Below are 20562 nucleotides of genomic sequence, written 5' to 3' on the forward strand. Positions count from 1 at the left end.
CTCTGTTTTGAACTTCCCGCCTGGGACATAGACCGCAGGGATTCCCTTACTTCTGTACGGATCATCTCACGCAGATTAGCCGTAGAAGCAGATTCTTCCGCTACCTAGGGGAGGACAATAAGGGAGATACCATCTATCTAGCCTGATGTCACTCAACCCTTCCACTCCTGTAAACCTCACCGTCTGTTGTATACAGGAGGCACACAATTTTTTAGGGTAGGAATCTGGTAAGGGAACTTCACATAGGGCACACTCCTTATGTTTCGACTTTGCACTTCTCTTCCCCTAGAATGACAAAGTATAAGGGGCCCGCGTCACTGAGTGAACATTCTCGTAGATCACTTACCAGTGTACGTCAAAGAGGAAGGTACCGGAACACGAGGGGGCTCCTTGCCAGTCGAAGCTCTAGATCCTTGCCTGGACGAGCTTTTACGGCTGGACTGGTCACTTCTGATATGCTCCTTTCCCACGGCTTCCTGCCGTACTTTATCCAGAAGTTGAGGCTGCTGCTCACCATCATCTGCCATGATGAAGCTGTGGCCAAAAGCAGGGTTCTATCGCCAACACCTGCTTATATCCCCCTGTATTCCGGTCAGCAGGCCACCTGGCGTGTTCCCCATTGGTTCCTGATGATCAGGCTGCAGCTGGGAGGTTAGCGGTGGTAGCACAGAAGAACCGGCGACCGGACCATGGGCGCCGCCATTTTGGAAAGACCGCGCATGCGCAGTCAACCCGCAAACCGGAAGCGCCTGCCGGCTCCACCCCCGGCGCCCCAGCGTTCCGGAAACGCTCAGTGAGCGATGCAGGACGCCGGGAATGCCCAGCAGTGCTCCGGACGGCGCTCCACATCCGACGCCGCAACCACACCACCGCACCTCACTGCCGCCGCTGCTCAGGAAGGGGAAATGAACTTACCAACGCCGGCTTCCGGAGACAAGGAATCCTCCGGACCCTGCTCCCTGCTGCCAACGCCACTGACGTGCAGTCCAGCCTGGACCACCGTGGCGTCTCCAGGACTTTCCGCACCGGTCGAGGTAGGAGACCCCCCCGCTACCAGATTCGACCGGCCGGCCTGGGCTCCTTACGAGATGAAATCTGTAGGATCCTGTCCCTCCAGGAACAGGAAACCAACTGATGCATGGGGAGAGGTGCCGCCCTTTTGTATCTGTAGGTTTCCTGTTCCTGAAGGGCGGATCCCCTCTCTCGTAGTGCTGTCATGGGAGTCCGAATAAACACTAAATCAACCCATGGACTATGTGGCATTGCCATTTATGCATATTTAAAAGGGCTGTCCACTACCCAGGCAATCCTTCTTAAAGACTATATTCCTAAGTGTAAAATAAAAATAACAGAAACCCACCTCCCTGTGATGCCAGTGACGTCTGCGCCTGGTTTCTCAGAGCTCACATTAAAGTATGACTCTTGTGCACTGCAGCCAACCAGAGGCAGTTAATTGATTGCAGCACTCACACTTGCTTGGGAATAGAGATGGGCGAACCCGAACAGTAAAGTTCCGAGTCCGTACGAAACACCTTCTGTTCGGGCACAGACCCCGACCATGAACTTCACCAGGAAGCCCGTGTTACTATTCAGGGAAGTAAAAAGTTTACCTACTGTCACAGGTGTCAGCTGATGGGACTACTACTCCCATCAGTCTATGCCTGCTGCCGCTAACAGCAAGATGGCAGGTGATTGGAGTATTCAACGGCCGACACTATATATACATATTTTTTTAAATGGAGTGGGTTACCCTATATTTTTAAAAACCAGCATGGCAAAACTAATAGCTGCGGGCAGCAACCCTCAGCCGTCAGCTTTAGCAAGGCTGGTTTTTTTTAAAAAAAGGGGTCCCCACGGCGTTTTTTTTTTTAAACATTATTTAAATAAATAACTTAAAACAATGCCATGGGGTCCCCTCCCATTATTGACAACCAGCAAAGATAAAGCAGACAGCTGTGGGCTTGTATTCTCAGGCTGGTAAGGTGCCATGGATATTGCTCCCCCGGCCTAAAATTAGCAGCCTGCAGCCACCCCAGAAAGGGCGCATCTACTATATGCGCCAAATCTGGTGCTTTGCCCAGGTGTTTCCACTTGCTCTGTGGCAGTGGAAAGTGGGGTACATATTGTGGGGTTGATGTCATCTTTGTATTGTCCGGTGACATCAAGCCCATGGCTTAGTAATGGAAAGTCGTCTATAAGGGATATCAAAGAGGCAATGGCGTCGGGAGGCACACAGGGTCAATCCACGGCTGGCTAGTGAACAATGTGGAAAACTAGCTCTCTTTTTCTCCATACAGGGATTCGAGCTTCTTATTGGTTTACATAAATGCTTAATATGGTGTGATGAATGTCATAAATGATTTGTTCCCAAAGAGAGAGTTGAATTATCCGCTATCTGTATAATTTGTGTGTTGGTAATATTTGTTCACATAAATTTTATTGAGGTGTTAGTCATCTTTTTAAAAACTGACTAGTAAAGGTTAAGTTTTAAAAACCACGCTGTTGCCATTATTATTTCTTTTTTCATTCTATTTGTACACACTCATACCAGTGGCGGGGGAGGAATATAAGGGTGCGGTCATGGGCTCGGGAAAATACCCATTTCCTTTCCATTAACAGCACCACATGAGAGATTTACAGAGAAAGCAAATTTACCCTACGGCGGGACCACCGCTTGTAGAGCCCTTCCCCCAAAAGATAGATTAGCAGAACAGGTCAGATCAAGCCTATAGTGCTTATAGAAAGTTGAAGGAGAGGGCCATGTTGCCACTTTAAATATGTGGTCGAAAGAATGAGTAGTAGAATGAGCTTTTATGTTCTCTGACACTAAACTACCAATAGAGGAGTAGGCTAACTTAATGGCTTCCCTAATTCATCTAACTGGAGTACTTTTCAAGACTTTTAGACCATTCCTAGGGCCCTAGAAGGAAACCAACGACTCTCCTCCTTTATGTTTTTTTTTTTTTACTAATATGGAAATTCTTAAAGACCTACTAACATCCAAGGTATTAAGTTTTTCCTCCTCCAGGTACCTAGGATTAGAGCAAAAGGAGAGAAGAATAATCTCCTGACTTATATGAAATTTCATGGTTACTTTTGGAAGGTAGGCTGAGAATAACCCTATCTTCCAAAATCTGTGTAAAGGGATTAACTGACAATGCCTGAACCAGACACATCACTTTTATCTCCAGGGCTAACTGTTCCTCCCAAGATTTTCGGGGAATTACAGCAAATGCCTTCAAAGGAACAGCCCGAAATTGTAACCTCAGGCTTGACTCCCCTATACCTAGAATCCAGCCAATGGATGAAATTCTTGCCGATGCAGGGGAGAAGAGCTAAAGCTGTCCTCCTACCCTGGGAGTGGCGTCACTGGGATGACACTCTTTCCCCTGAAAAGAGACCCCAAATATCAATCCTCTCAAATATCATATCAAAACCATCTTTTGTCTTCCCATTTCTCTTGATCCTTGGAAAGGCTTTTCCAGTAGCACATTCTCCTCCGAAAGAAGATTTTATACTTTGGGATAGACAAATTGGAAAATCCCTTCTTCCCATCACCAGCTTTGTCCAGGATGTCATTCGGAACCTAATCAAATACTCTCCATCACACGGGATGTAACAAAATTTGGTTGTAGGGAGGAGATCACCCGACCAGCAGTTGGGCCATAGCACCCTCCGGGCAGCATTAGAAAGGCCCGCTAAAATCAGGCAGCCAACATCATTGCGTCTGTCGAGGCATCTTCAAGAATGGCTACTGGTCCCTGCATTAGTGGTAGATTGGCAAGGATTTTTCTCTCGGAACGTTATCCTTTAGTTGACCCTCCAGTTTGTCCATCCAGTTCATCATGGATCTGGCTGTACAGGTCGCTGAGATAGCTAGTTCCAGGGCCCCCGAGAAGATTCCCAGGTATGGCTTAGGTATCCATCAGCCTTCCTACCTTAGGAATCTTTTAGGATTTCCATGTCTTCAAAAGGACAAAGTAGATTTTCTGGACGATTTGGCCAATGCAACATCTATCTTCGATACTTTATCCCACTGCTGTCTCCTCCTCCTCAAAGTGTACCTCCTTTTTGAAGACGAGGGTAGCCAACCCTTCTTTTCTGGTTTCTTCCATTTCTTATTAATGAGAGCATGAATTTGTTCATTTATTGGTAATGTTCGACATTTCTTCTGCTAACCCGCCAAACATAATATCCTGTACTGATTTGGGGGTATTAACGTCTAAGTTACCCATAGAAGCCCTTACAGTTTTGACCAATCTTCCATGTCTTCTACAGTGAAGCACTGTTTACACCTTTTTACAACCATCAAATGATGAAGAGTAAGAAGTATCAACCCCACATTCACCTTCTGACTTCACGGATTCATCCGAATCAATGGCAACTTCCTGGTTTTCCTTTTAACCAGTCTATCACCTTCTTGATAGATCGGGGTCTTAAGGAAATCTTTAACTTCTGCCCTAATGACTAAGTCCATGGCGAAATTCAGGGATTCCTCACAAATAGTTTTTTGGATACAAGCTGAGCAGTTTCTTCTGCTATGATCTGGGTAATGTAGCCTGCAAAGGCACACTCCTTATTTTTAAGCTTTGAACTACACTAGATCTTTCCTACTAATTAAAGTTGCGCGCTGCAAGTTCGAAGGGCAGTGCAACTGCGTTTTTTTTTTTTTTTTCGGGCATGCGCAATTGAGCTGCCCTTCGAACTTACAACACAGGCGCCGGGGACGCTAATGAAAAAAGAGGAGACGGCGCCCGGCGCGCAGAGGCCCTGAGTGATGGCTGTGGTGCGTCTGTGTTAGAGGGGAAAGACCTGCCCCTGTAGCGATTTCAAGGTATGAGGGACAAATTTGATAAACGATTCTTTCAGCAGTGGCAAGAACAAGATCTAAAATTGCCACCTTGTTAGAATGCAGCATTAGTGCTGCACAAGGTGGCTCTTTTAGATACAAACGCCTGGGGGGGTGACAGGTTCCCTTTAAATAACAAAAGAGACCATGGTAAACGTTGACAAAAATCACTCACTAGTCAGTCGCTTAGTAAGGGTACCAGATCCAGTGGCAGGATCAAATCACACGAGTGTTCTCCCCTGGAGGCAGTGGATCCATCCTGATACACTCTGCTTCTCTAGCTGACCTTACTGTTGTTATCTGTGCTCCTTCTATCACTTGTGTGATTGCCAGTGACGTTGTTCCTGCTGTTGTTGCTCCTCCATAACCCACAGTGGGAGAACGGGCCAGAGCAAAACTCGCTCTCTGGCGCTCAGAACCCCATTTAAATGAGGGACAGGCCAACAACTACTCCCTCCATGAGGATGCCTCCTCTGGATCTCCCCGAAAGTGAAGTTACCACACATAGAATATCTCCGCCATTCACGTCCAACACCAGCACAAGCCCCCACTGGACATGCGGCAGCAAGTCCAGGACCAGACACTGGCGCTACAAGCAGAGCCGTTCTTCCAGGAGACTGGGGAAGACCTGGGCAATCCTTTTTTTCCCCTATCTTCCACACCTAATGTTCAGATATAAATTCTCCTCAAAGGCAGGAAACCAACTGAAGCAGAGTAGAGTTACTGCCCTTTTTATTCAGTAAGCTCCTGTCCTTGATGGGTGGATCCCCTCTCTCGTGTGGTGCTGTCATCAAGGAAAGGGAAAAAAACATCAAAAGTCACAAAGTGCAGTACAACGGGTGAAACCCACAGCGATTCCCCAATATAACTGCCCGTGGAAAGGCCAGTTTATGATGTGGCTTTTCTGTTCTTAAAATCTTATCCACAATGTTGGTGCTGTAAAACGTAGCAGATATTTCCCCCTGAAAATACCCTAAAGGAGTTTTCATAAAAATATATTTATCGTATGAACACAATTTCATCATTGCATGGTTAGTTAGATGCTGCAAGGAATTTACTGAAAAAGAATTTGTTAACCGCAATACAAAGTTAATAAATTTAGGTGAAAATACCATCCTTCCTTTAAATACAAGACGTGAACACGTACTTCCAAACAGCCAGGATCAGACATTTTCCTGCAATGTATCTTTCAATCTGAACAAGATCTCCCCATCGTTCCCGTATTAGCATTTGTGCCTGTGAATGCAGGACTTCCAGTTGAAGTGATAAACAGAAGGAATCTACATAAAATAAAATTAAGGAAACCACAAAGTGCAAAAACAGCAATACACAAAATATAAGAGTACATGGTACTATTTACCACCTTCCCCCAAAAAGCATAGTTTCCTCGCTTTATGAAAATAGACGTTGATCTTGGTATAAGGAGACTATCTTCATTAAAGGGAATCTGTCATCCCAAAAATTGTATCTGGGCTAAGCCCACCGGCATTAGGGGCTTATCTACAGCATTCTGTAATACTGTAGATAAGCCCCCGATGTAACCTGAAAGATGAGAAAAAGAGGTTCGATTATACTCACCCAGGGGCAGTCCGGTCCGATGGGCGTCGCGGTCCGGTCCAGCGCCTCCTATCGTCATTCGATGACATCCTCTTCTTGTCTTCATGCAGCGGCTTCCGCGCAGGCGTACTTTGTCTGCCCTGTTGAGGGCAGAGCAAAGTACTGCAGTGCGCATGCGCTGGGCCTCTCTGACCTTTCCCTGCGCACTGCAGTACTTTGCTCTGCCCTCAACAGGGTAGACAAAGTACGCCTGCGCTGGAGCCGCAGCTTGAAGACAAGAAGAAAACGTCTTCGTAAGAAGATGGGAGGCAAACACATTTTTTGCAGCTCTCTGCTGTATAGCAACAATATTGCAACCCTGTCTGCCTGTGAGATGGAAACAGAGGAACCTGCAGAGGTGTCTGGTATAATCACACAGGTCTGAAGTGAGATCAGGAGAGCAGAGAGCGGCCATCACACATCACACTGGCAACTCCCCCTTATATTGAAATCAAGCTCTGAGGCAGAGTTATCTCCCTGGCACCATCCGCCCCAAAGCCTGGAAGAGGTCATTTACAAAAAGTGATAAAAGAGGATTTCTCAACAAGAATGCATCTGGTATAAGACACACAGGTAGGGCTTTTTTCCGCAGTCTATAACCTGTATGCCCATATAGTTTAGATACGTCAAATGTGGTGACAGAATCCCTTTAACCATTTTCAGCATGCCGTAGAGCCATTAGCACCACATGTGTTGGCTTGTAGAAGTTTAGTGAGATGTGGGCATAGCTTACTGCTTGGACAGAATTTAACCCCTTAATCCCATATGACGTACTATCTCGTCAAGGTGACCAGGGACTTAATTCCTTTGGCTTTTTCGCCGGAGACAAAAAACGTTGCTATGGACGTTTTTTCAAGAAACCGGGAACAGCATATTTGCCCGAATCGGCAAAAACCGGACGAAACGCAAGGTCATCAGGCGCAATCCAGCACCAATACAAGTCTATGGGAAAAAAAACGGATCCGTAGGCAACATTCGCCAGTTCCGGTTTTTTGAAAATTAGCCGGATTGAGCCTGACGCTGAAAACCTGATGTGTTAAAGTAGAGTTAGGAGACGAGTGAAATACCGTAGTACATATGGAGCAGAATAGATTCCAACAGAGGCTGCTCTATCCATGTATCTGTACTCCACTGTTCAGTGGAGACAGCAATAACGCAAAAGAAGCCAGCACTGAAATTCAAGCACGAAGGGGAGGACATGGCCTGAAGACATGTACATGGGAAGGTGCAACAAAACAAGCACCTTCTTCGCATATTGTAATAAAGGACAATTTAGTGAAAATTAGGGAATTTTACAAGAAAACTAAGATTTCACGCAGGACACGGCCTCTACAAGGTGCGGTACTTGGTGTAAAGTCTGATTGGAGCTGAGAGACACCCTTTAAATAGTACGCGATACAATTCAACAGCCCACAGATTCACAAAGGAGATTTTGGTGTGAGTCCAGTCCTTTTCTAACCCTGGCATATGAAGTAGATGACTAATTAATAGGGAAAAATGTCAGGAGCGCTGGTGTGTTAACAATTGTGGTTGTTGGCCCTGGCACAAGCAGATGGTGTGTACCACATATACACCACCATCACAACTATTACAGCAATAGGAGAGTTATAATAGGAGAGTTAGCCCACACATTAGAGACATAGTCCATGTTGTATTTTAAGAATTTAGTGTTGGGCATTTCACGTTATTTCTTTTAAATAATTACTAATAAAAAGTGCTGTATTTATAATGCCAGTGCATTCGGTCCATTTAAACAATTGTATATGCAACTTGTTTACTCCCCGCCACCATTGTAGGGTCCGGACCCTATTGTTATTGTATGTGGAACTCATGGTCAAGCACATTACTTTTCTCAAAAACACTTGCAATGCTCAATACGAATACTACTGGTAAGTCAAAGCATTATGCAAAGTATATACAAAAGTAAAACAAAAAGTGTGAACAAAATACATAAAAAAAAACAAATTACAGAAACTATAAGTTAAATGGAAAGGATACGCAAACACGTGTACATGTCCTGAAGAGGTTTATCGTCAGAGAAGAGCCTGGATTGAACCAACTGGTGAATGAAGTTTATTTGCATGCTATGAACTAGTGCGCGACCATCTGGAAAGGATAAGAAAAATTGTTTATAATCATCATAATATAAAATACAGGACATATGTGTAAAATAGAAAAAAAATAGCATTTTAATAGCTTTGCAAACTGCAAGTAAAAAAAATGCATTCCCTTACTACAGTCATTAGAACAAACAAGAGAATGTACTAGAACATTTCATCACAGACAACATCAGTAAAAGGGTTATCCAGGACTTTTACAGAGAGTATCTTTCCTTCAAGTTTGCTCTGTCAACCGGGCATCATGAGGGGAGCCAGCTACCAATCAGCATGACATCGGCAGTGGTGCCCTGTTAACAAAGCAGAGCGGAAGAGAGGAAACTGCTCTGATTGGTCCGTGAGCACTCTGAGCTGGCAGAGAAGGCAGATAGCGCCATAAGGCTAAATGATAGTCATACAAGTCCAACTGTTGTAAGAGGATATTAAATTGCACTTTGGGACATAAATGCCTCATCACACCAATACACACAGGTAACAAAAAGTTGTTTTGCTGTAAAATGTAGTATTTTATTTTAAGAAATCCATAAAATTCAACATAGGTTTATTAATTACCTCCAGTTTCTTTATCCTCCACCAGAATTTCAAGTTTTAGGAGTCTCCATGGAACATCAGGATCATCTCCCATTACTGTAAGAGTAGCTTCAAACTCTCCCTCGACCCGAAATTTCACTCTTCCATTTGCTATACAGTAATTGTTCACAAAAATGTAGAGAAAATGAGCAAATGTCTATTCTCCTGTAAACCACCTGTAAATAGACATAAAACTACAAATACAATAAAAAGGCAGCCATTCATACCAACTGTCAGATTTGCTAGCTGCGGAGGGAGGTCTGTAGTAACCAGTCGATGCCTCAGGATTTGGTTGAGTTGATGAAGTGTTGATTGTTTTTCAATTTTGGTAATAGGATCAGGAGGAATTATTTTATCCTGTCAGTTAAAAGAGTCAACTAGTTAGGCAACAGGTATGATAATCATAGATAGAACTGAATAGTCATTCCAATAAATAAGATACAATCAGAGAAAAGCAGCGGGCGACGCCGAGCAGTGACAATGCAAATGGGAGAAGCATTGGAGATTGACTATTTGGTCCCTTTTTTTTGTTCTTAGAAACATACCCTGATACACGTTGGCAGTCGTGGATAGGACCCTGTTGTAAGAACATCAATTGCATAAGGAATTGCAAAGCTCGGCAAACGAGCGTGCACCAGGGCATCTCTCGCCAATGAGGCCAATCTGTCGGCAGTGTCAACAAACAAGATGGTTTGCTGATCAAGAAAGCTTGATATCATCTGCAAAAGAAAAGAAGGAACACTTAAAGTAAGAACTAAACAGAAATCATCAAGATTAAATTGCGTCTCTGGGCCTTTAAGGCAACCTGTAACCAAGAATGTGGGTATAACACCATGGACCCCCAAATACCTTTTCACACATCCCAGTGTTCAAATTGCTACCAGGAGGTAGAATCTGAACCCAAAACACGATGCGCACCCCTCTCATCAGGCATCTCGCTTGTGCTTTAGAGGAAACCCAGTCACCGTTTCCTTGCCGTTAGCATGCCCACCCTGATTGCCTTCTTTCCTTCTTTCCTGGCACAGCTGGCATTGACCGTCCAGGCACACCATCAATCAAGGCACAGTGGGAAAGCCAATAACAAGAAGACTGTGGATAGCTCCCCCCGGATGACTAGTGAGAGCGGAGCGTGGCTGTTTAATATGTCCAATTCCTCTCGCCTGAGAAAAAAAGTGATTTTAAACACATCTCCTTTAATTCTGAAAGACTGTGCAAACATTTGGCCAGCATTACATGTAAATGGGGTATTTTATGCTGCATTAACATACCACTAAAAGTATCTGGATGGAATAAGGAATGTGTCACAATCCATAAAATGTCCAGTATTAAGGCCTGATCCACATTTGTACATCTGCAGACCTATGTATCAGGTGTATAGATCAAAAACATAAGCACTTATGTGCCATACATCAAACTAAGGCTCCCTGAATTTTGCCGAATAGATTGAATGTATGGAACACGTCTGTGTGTGTATACAAGGTGGGCCATGTATGGATGCACCTAAATAAAATGGGAATGGTTTGTGATATCAACTTCCTGTTTGTGGCACATTAGTATATGGGAGGGGGGGGAACTTTTCAAGATGGGTGGTGACCATGGCGGCCATTTTGAAGTCAGCCATTTTTTTATGCAACTTTATAAATAAGTGTATCCATATAAATGGCCCACCCTGCATATACATGCGCACACACACACATATCTATACCTACATCTACATATATATATTTAATTTTTTTCTCAAATAATGTATTCATGTCTATGAAAGTAAAAACTGTGTGTTGTGTTACACTTATTGAAAATGTGCTCCTACATGGTTCAGTACATCTCACATTAAGCAAAAACAAAAAAAATGTATAAGTCTCAGACTTTTTTATTTTTACAGAGGGAAGAGGGAGAGGGAATAAAATTCCGTCTAATTAAAAAAAACAATATAACGTAAATTGGAGAAAATGGTCAAAACTGTTTTTTTTCTTTACTATATTTTGAAATGTTTAACTTCTTTTCAAAAATTTACTGTAGATTTACAAGAGAAAGACAGGTCCATACCCAAAACACTATGTGAGGCAACAGATAAAAATGGTAGTCTGACTCCCATTCAAGAAAGAAAGACTGAAAACGTAATATCTGTGCATTATGCCTGACATGCAGTGTATGTGCACACGTCAGGATTTCTTGCAGAATTTTCCTGAACAAAACCGGACATTTTCTGCAAGAAATCCATATGCGTTTTTTTTTCCGCGTTTTTTCTCGCGTTTTGACGCTTTTTTTGTGCGTTTTTTGTGTGTTTTTTTCTGGAGCTTCTCAATGGATTAAAATAGCAGGAAAAACGCAAAAAATCCGCAAAATTAATGAACATGCTGCGTTTTTTACCGCGATGCATTTTTTTTCGCAGAAAAAAAAGCATGTGTGCAAAAATTGCAGAATGCATTAAAAATGATAGGATGCTTATGTATGCGTTTTTTAAGCGTTTTTCCCGTGGAAAACGGCAAAAAAAAAAAGAGAAAAATCCTGAACGTGTGCACATAGCCTAAGGAGGAATACTACACACATGCATATGTGTCCAAATAACAATTTAGTTTTGAAGACCCTTATACCTACTGACAAAAATCACGTTTGGGATCTCAATAATAGTGATAGAGCACAAATATTACTTTTAGGCCGTGGTCAGACTAGCGTATGGCATCTGATGTGAGATCATTGGATGCGATATGCTAACGATCCTTGGCTCCTGTTCTGCTGCGAGCGGGAGTCGAGTGTCATGTGCTCCGAGCCTCTCGCCCAGAGAGAATCGGAGCACAGCAGCGGAGGAGGCGGAAAAAGTAATTTCTCCATCTCCTCCAGATGATATCTCAGAGATGTGCACTGTGTCACTCGCACCCATAGACTTGTATGGGTGCGAGTGAGCTGAGACTCGGCCGAGTCTCGGTGCCAATAGCAGCATGCTGCCATTGTTCTTGCATGCTGATTTGTCATGAGAAAATAGTCGCAGATGTGATCTGCCCCATAGACTAACACTGGGCCGAGTGCTATGTGATGTTTTCTCGCATAGCACTCGTCCGTGTTATACGGTAGTGTGACCCCGGCCTAATACTGAAGATTTGCCTAGTGTGAACATATACCCAGAGTGAACAATTATAATAAACATTACAGAGAGTCCAATTGGGCAAAAGGAAATCTAATGACCATTTAAAACCAGTTTTACTTTTACAAGCTGAAGCCTTCCTATAATAAACCCAATTGAGTTTTTTTTTACCTGTGAGTCAGCAAAATGCAGAGCGGCTTTATGTTGCATATGATACATTATTATCTCGCTCTAATAGGAAACCGGAAAACCACAGCACTTCAGTGGTGAAGGCTGAAGAAAATGAGAATTGCTTTACTGAAATTATCAGCATATGGTGTTCCACAAGACAAGTCAAGGTCCGACATGGACCGAAACATTGGTCAATCTACTTCTTGTGAAGCAAGAACATGCACCATATGCTGACTAGTTCAACAAAGCAATCCTAATTTTCAAGAAACTGCAACACTGGAAAGCTGTGGTTTTCTTTGAAGTGTGTGAAGGAAGATTATCCCTACCACAGCAGCACGCATCCTAGCCAAGAGTGCCAACCATACTGTCAACAGGACAAGAGAAGGTGTCAGAAACCTGAAAATCCCAGAGTTCACTATTGCTATGAAAAGATTCACTTCTCTCCAAAAAGTAGAAATTATGAGGACCAGGACATGTTAGGGAACTGAAGCTTTTATATAATGCCCAAAGAGAAGGCCAGTACAGCTCACAAACTTGTCTGTCCTCTCCTTCTGTCTGGCGATTTTCATTACTTCAGGATTAGACTACATATATACTTGTTTGTAGCCAAAACCACTGAGACAAGCTGTGCACAGGGACTGAGATACAAAAAGGAAGTTTTGAATCAAAACCACTTAAAACGTTACGTTTTTATCATACTTGGTCCATAGCGATGAGATGATACAGAACGCACAGTCTTTGTACCAGAAAGGTGATGGAGGTAAAAGCTTATGTTAGTAATACTCACCGCACATTTCTCAACTTTGCCAGCATTGTTTGCCCATTTCACTAGACCTAGCAATCTAACGAAGAGCTGACGCGTACGGCTAGCAAACTGTACAATTTCAATTTTCCTGGAACACAAAACATTTACATTTGAGACTGTTTATTTCAATGCTGTTAATAGTCCCATGAACTCATTCATATAAAGCACCAGCCCCAATCCCCCCCCCCCATAGTCCACCATGGCAGCGCTAAAAAGAACCTGTCGCCAGGTCAAGAGTGACCAATTATTGCTCTTATTTTATTCCTGCTGCTATCTTGAGTATTCCACTTGTTTGTTTTTTTAATCCGACACACAGTTGTAGAAATATGTTCCTTTTTAACTAAGTGCTACTTCTTGTGGCCTTTACCAAGGCGGGGGCAGTACTCCAGGATTCCGTGGGGCCGTGACTTTAGGCTGCTCTGCATTACTGCCACACGAGCCCCCTTGGTAAACACCATAAGAATTAGTAATAAATAAAAAGGTCCATATCTCTGGAACTGTACAGCAGATTTAAAAAGAAAAAAAACAAAGCGGAATATCTAGGGGAGCAGGGGAAATAAAATAAAAAACCTCCTCTAAGTGTAGGATGGCGCACCGGTAATGCAGCAATACATAGTACAACTACACGCACTTGTATAACTGCACAAACAAGATCAACCTGTGCCATTTTATATTAAAAAAAAAGGGACACACCAAAAAAGAAAAATCAAGATTTGTTTCAAATTTAAACAGATTCGAAATATTTCCATGGAATAATACATTTATTTTTTGGGAAATATATATTTTTTTAATTTTAGCAATAAAATAAACTTTTATAAAATAAATAAAATGTATGTATCAAATTAACAACAAGCTGCTTCTCTACCATCTTTTTTTTTTTAAGAGCCTCTCGGCACGTTTTTGCATTTGGCAGAGATATGGCTGTGTAAACTCTTGCCGCTTCATAAAGATGATACCTTCTTTCTTAAAGGGATGCGCCTGCCAGTCAAGAGAAATCTAACCTAGAAGCCACATGAAAATCAGACTGGAAGACACTGATGTTGTGACAATGTAGTCCTTACGAATACACCGACAAGCCCTCAGTCCATGTCTAGCTTATTTTGCATGAGGCATCTATACTAGACATAAATGGCACATCATTTGTCCCCAAAAAGGTATCATTATTACAAGGGGGACAAGCACAGCCGTACCACTACTTCCTTTAAAAAGCAATGTTCTGACGCAGCATATTTGTTGTGTCAATGACATTTCAAAATGTCATTCACACAATAGAATCATAGAAGGGTAGAGCTGGAAGGGACCTCCTGGGTCATCTGGTCCAACCCCCTGCTCAAAGTAGGATTCACTAAATCATCCCAGACAGATGTCTGTCCATCCTCTCGTGGCAGCCTGTTCCACTCATTGATCACCCTAACTGTCAAAAAGTTTTTCTAAGATCTAATCTGTATCTTCTCCCTTTCAGTTTCATCCCATTGCTTCTCATGTTTCCGTGTGCAAATGAGAATAAAGATGATCCTTCTACAGTGTGACAGTAGATAGCTATGAAGTCTCCTCTCAAGTCTTCTTTTTTGCAAGCTAAACATTCCCAAATCCTGTAACCGTTCCTCATAGGACATGGTTTGCAGACCGGTCACCATTCTGGTCGCTCTTCTCTGAACTTGCTCTAACGAAGAAACCTGGACAAATTTTGGATTATGCTGCATATTTTTAATTCCATATCATTCCTATGAAGTTGAGATTATTGTAACATGTGCAGAGTAATCTGACAACTCACTAAATGTTGGGTCAATCATATAACATCTCACCTTTCCATGTCAGTCTTCCTTGGCAGTCTAAAAGGATGAGAAGATAAGAAGGCAATTACACTCAAGCTGGAAAAGGCCATCAGTTGTAGTACCTACTGAATGTATATCAGGTAACTATTCAGTACAAACACTCTTGGTTTTCCCAAGCTGGTACGTAATGGTACCAGACTTATGACCCATTTAGACGAGCCATTAAACAGACTGGCAACCACCCATGCGTAAAAACAATGGCTATCGGCCGCACTATGCCACGTGTAATCAGATGTGCTACAGTAGCATGAGAATGTATGGGGATAGAGCAAGAGTCTTAGATTTTGTTCTGTCGCCATCACTCATCAATGAGTGTTAACAGTCAAGTTAACGGACGCCGAACGTCTGTGGCTTACTGGCCGAGGTCTGTTCTAAATGGACCATAAAACTACAACAAATCAATACAACATTACATAGAGTACGCATTAATTCCCCCTCCTCCTCCAGTTATTCATTTAATTCCATTGTAAAGTTTAAGGCCTCACACAAATTAGATGAAAGATGGCCTCCTGATTCTATCCGGCAAGATGATGTAGGAGGAGAGAAGGATCGGACAGTTCACATTTCTTTGGTTTTTCAGGGGAGGTGACTGGCAGCTGCTTTTCCCTCTCTCCCCATTGAAAACACATGAATGATTGGCGGAGCAGAGCGCTCATGGAGGAGTCTGGTGAGATAGCTGCCTGACATATAGACAGCCATCTCATGTATACAGTCTTTAGTTAAAGAGGTTGTCAGATCTCTAAGTTTCCATATCTCATATCACGTAGGATATGCCCGTCCATTTATGATCCAACGTTCAGGAACCTCCGCATGTTCTGAGAGTGTAGAGGACGCAGTGCTGGTGTAGAGCAGGGTCCCTTTTATTTTTTCTCCGCACAGCAATGCTTGGCCACCAAGCTGTGGAGGACACTTTAAGGGCTTGTGCCCACATTGCAGATTTGGTGCGTTTTGCCATGCAGATTTGATAGCAAGACCTGAAGCAATCCTGATGCCAGCAATGTGAGTGAGAAACCTGAAGTGTCATGCACACGTGGAGTATTACTGACTTGCAGATTTAGTGCAGAAAATAATCTGCTGCATGTCAATTCTCTGAGCGTTTTTGTCAGTGTTTTTCACCATTCATTTAACTCAAATCAGTCAAAAACCTAGGGCAAAAACACATGTTTTTCAACTGCCTTTTTCCTGCCAAGAGATGCAGAAATGGTGCAGAGATGTCTGCATCCATTTACTCAACATGTGCACATATTGTTACAGGACCCATTCAAGCTGCAACTTGAGGGACAGCTACGCCAGCACTGCACCCCCTTAATATTTTTGAATTAGTGGAATCCTAGAGGTCAAATTCCCACAATTATAGAAGGTTGGCAAATTGTAGCAACTCTCGGTGCCTGGTACAGTAGCTCCTTCCTCTTCACAACTATGGTTTGATGGACACAACTCTTCAACATGGTTGTGCAGCATCTCTCCTTCCTACATCTGATGTTGAGATACCGCTATACACCATGGGGACCAGTTACTGAAGCTCCTGTCAGTCTACCAAAAGGTACAAGGCACCTGTCCTCCCCATCAGAACAGCAGGTGTGTGCATTGTCTGCTGGACATATAATAGTCCCTACTGCAACTCTCCCACCCAGTGTTTCACAGCGTCTAACAGGCAAGTAGTTGCTAAGTCACAGACCACTCCTGTCGGCAACACAGCGACTTTCATTGATGTCACGTCGACAGAGCAGGGGTTTCTCTTCTGCTCTGTTGAATGGGCGTGAATGCTGAGTTGACGGCGTGCCCCTTTCGACAGAGCAGCTAGGAGGAGGAGGTGCTGCTTTCTCGATGTAGAGCAGCTGAATCGCCCGCAGGAGGGGTCGGTGACCTCTATAAGTTGACGCCGGGTACAGCAGGCAAGTAGTTGCCCCTGTTAGCAACTACTTGCCTGTTAGCTTTTAAGCCCATAGTTAAAAAATAAAAAAAAGTCCTAGACAACCTCTAAGGGTATGTGCAGACAATCAGTAATCGCTGCGGTTTGGACGCTGTGTACTTGGGCAGCGCATAGATGTTATAGCATAGTGGATGGGATTTGAAGAAATCCCATGCCCACTATGCGTCCACAGACGCCTGGGGTTCACCTGCCGAGATGAACATAAGGCGCATTTTTCCAGACCGACGCATGTCAATTTCTTTTGCGGAGATGCGAGAAAGAGAAATTTCACAAATACAATGTATTGGACACGTGAATTCGCATGGTTCGGGGAACACATGGGGATTCCCCTGCGTTCAAAAGACGGCAGCACTTTGGACGCAGCGAGCATGCTATGCGTTCAAAGTGCTGCCAGTCACGGACCGTTGGCACATACTCTAGCAGCTGGTGGAGAATGATAGGTGAGATTCATGAGGAAAACAAATGGAAAGAAAATAACAAAAATAAAGACAAAGTCACATCCTTCAGATCCACATCAATCAAAAAAAGCCAATCTTACAAGAATGAGCAGAAAAATGTGACACAAGGTAAAGAGTGAAACTACCATAGCAGAGATGACACATACACTTCAATGGGACTACACAAGATACACCCTTTACACACCAATGTGGAGACAACATGCAAGATGCCACTATTATTAGTGACAAAATATGGAACTACATCTGCAAAGTGATATTATGGGAATTCTGTACAAACACACTGATGCTCCTTTTTCAGATTTCACTGTCTCACCCCATCAACCCCCCACAAAAAAAGAGATAAATAGCTCAGGAAAAAAAGCAAAGAAAAAAACAGGCATAGCTAAGATATTAGGAGGCATCTAGTCCAACCCATAAGCCAATGTGACTATTCTAATGGCCCAGTAACATTTCGGTATATATATACATATTTTCAACTATACTTATAATGAATATGTCACCTCAGCGTACAATGATCTGCATAATCACACTCCGCTTTCATCGTTTATATAGTCACAGAAATCCTAAGTGACTAGCATGCTTATAACAGACAGAAAGGGCAACATTATCTTATGTACGATGCATAGCATCCAGAGAACAATGAGGAAAAAGACTTGTTTGTCATGGGGAAATCATTCACCTGTATTGTCATCGTTAGAAAATATACCAGAACGATCACCAAAAGTCTGCTACATAAGGAGCAGTTGTCACCCACCCCTCCACCACAGCCTGGGGCAAACATCTGGAGCACTTTGTGAGCTGTATATACAGGTGCATCTCACAAAATTAAAATATTATCAAAAAGTTAATTTATTTCAGTTCTTCAATACAAAAAATTAAACTCATTATATAGAGTTATTACAAACAGAGTGATCTATTTCATGTGTTTATTTCTGTTAATGTTGATGATTATGGCTTACAGCCAATGAAAACCCAAAAGTGATTATCTCAGTAAATTAGAATTCTTTATAACACCAGCTTGAAAAAGTTATTTTAAATTCCGAAATGTTGGCCTACTGAAATGTATGTTCAGTAAATGCAGTCATTACTTGGTCTGGGCTCCTTTTGCATCAATTACTGCAGCAATGCAGCCTGGCATGGAGGTGATCAGCCTGTGGCACGGCTGAGGCGATGGAAGCCCAGGTGGCTTTGATAGCAGCCTTCAGCTTGTCTGCATTGTTAGATCTGGTGTCTCTCATCCTCCTCTTTACAATACCCCATTGACTCTCTATGGGGTTAAGGTCAGGCGAATTTGCTGGCCAATCAAGCACAGTGATACTGTTGTTTGTAAACAAGGTATTGGTACTTTTGGCAGTGTGGACAGGTGACAAGTCCTGCTGGAGAATTAAATTTCCATCTGCAAAAAGCTTGTCAGCAGAAGGAAGTATGAAGTGCTCTAAAATTTCCTGGTAGACGGCTGCGCTGACTTTGGTCTTGATAAAACACAGTGGACCTACACCAGCAGATGACATAGCTCCCCAAACCATCACTGATTGTGGATACATCACACTGGGCACGATCAGACAGCGCCAGCGATGGCCGCGATCAGACAGCGCCAGCGATGGCCGCGATCAGACAGCGCCAGCGATGGACGCGATCAGACAGCGCCAGCGATGGACGCGATCAGACAGCGCCAGCGATGGACGCGATCAGACAGCGCCAGCGATGGACGCGATCAGACAGCGCCAGCGATGGACGCGATCAGACAGCGCCAGCGATGGACGCGATCAGACAGCGCCAGAGATGGACGCGATCAGACAGCGCCAGCGATGGACGCGATCAGACAGCGCCAGAGATGGACGCGATCAGACAGCGCCAGCGATGGACGCGATCAGACAGCGCCAGCGATGGACGCGATCAGACAGCGCCAGCGATGGACGCGATCAGACAGCGCCAGCGATGGACGCGATCAGACAGCGCCAGCGATGGACGCGATCAGACAGCGCCAGCGATGGACGCGATCAGACAGCGCCAGCGATGGACGCGATCAGACAGCGCCAGCGATGGACGCGATCAGACAGCGCCAGCGATGGACGCGATCAGACAGCGCCAGCGATGGACGCGATCAGACAGCGCCAGCGATGGACGCGATCAGACAGCGCCAGCGATGGACGCGATCAGACAGCGCCAGCGATGGACGCGATCAGACAGCGCCAGCGATGGACGCGATCAGACAGCGCCAGCGATGGACGCGATCAGACAGCGCCAGCGATGGATGCGATCAGACAGCGCCAGTGATGGCCACGATCAGACCGCACTAGATCAGATAACTGGATATGATCAGACAGCAGCAGGGATGGACATGATCAGATCTCCCAAGGATGCATGCATCCATGTCTACACAGAAAGACACCTGATCACACACAAGCAATGAATGGATCTCCCAATTACCAGATCCTAGTGATCTGCTCCTTCCTGTGGAGGCCACAGCTGACCAGTGAAGGCTCAGCCCCCCACATCCCCAGTATAACACCCCATGCCCTGACACTTACAGGTCGGCCAGCACGTTGATCTCCTGGTAAGTCCTCTGCAGCAGGAAGTCGATGAGGGTGCTGAGGCGATAGCCATGGCTGCTGGAGCTGGCGGCCACTATAGTGCCCGGGGGAGGCGGCTGAGGGGCAGCAGTAGGACCCCCAGTCACCACCAGCTGACTGCTCTCCAGCTGCACAGGAGGCATTCTGCCTGCGGCTCACACTCTACCGTTCACAGAAACCGTGTGTGCGGAGAAGAGGCATAGGACCCGGCTGCCGGGGACCCGTACACTGCCGCCCCTCTAACACTCTATACAACAAATGTGTGAGAACCGGGGCCCTACTGGCGGCCGCCTCCTTCACGCACCGGAAGCGAAAGTAGCATCAGCAGCTGGGGGAAGGGACTAAACCGGAAGAGACTCCATTCCCCCCCGGCAGACACAAAGCGCATGCGCGCTGCTCGCTGATGGGCGTGACTTGTGTTCTACATAAGCTGGTGACGTATGGCTGAGTCACGTCTGGCGCTCGCTCCTGTCATGTGACCTTCACTGTGAGACGTAACGAGGACACTGATAACGTGGTTAGTGATAGAGTCCGTGTCAGCGAGCGCTGGCAGCGACCGCTCTGCGGGGCGGG

The 20562-nt window shown here is 44.5% G+C and overlaps 1 protein-coding gene across 2 annotated transcripts in view; it reads right to left on the minus strand.

Annotated features, from left to right (window-relative positions):
* MED14 (mediator complex subunit 14) overlaps positions 1-20312 on the minus strand; it is an 87986-nt gene extending 67674 nt beyond the window's left edge. Inside the window, exons 1-8 of one of the 2 annotated variants that reach the window (XM_069761628.1) lie at positions 19948-20312; positions 14996-15022; positions 13173-13278; positions 9678-9851; positions 9360-9489; positions 9115-9243; positions 8444-8551; positions 5997-6129 (exon numbers count right to left, since the gene is read on the minus strand). In XM_069761628.1, the coding sequence (XP_069617729.1) occupies positions 5997-6129; positions 8444-8551; positions 9115-9243; positions 9360-9489; positions 9678-9851; positions 13173-13278; positions 14996-15022; positions 19948-20132 (992 nt within the window). In that variant the 5' untranslated portion in view covers positions 20133-20312. The remainder of the gene's footprint in view (positions 1-5996; positions 6130-8443; positions 8552-9114; positions 9244-9359; positions 9490-9677; positions 9852-13172; positions 13279-14995; positions 15023-19947) is intronic. The other variant, XM_069761627.1, reaches the window with a different exon arrangement.
* Between the last annotated feature and the right edge of the window lie 250 nt (positions 20313-20562).

This window comes from Ranitomeya imitator, chromosome 3 (assembly GCF_032444005.1).
Source record: "Ranitomeya imitator isolate aRanImi1 chromosome 3, aRanImi1.pri, whole genome shotgun sequence".
Taxonomy (NCBI): domain Eukaryota; kingdom Metazoa; phylum Chordata; class Amphibia; order Anura; family Dendrobatidae; genus Ranitomeya; species Ranitomeya imitator.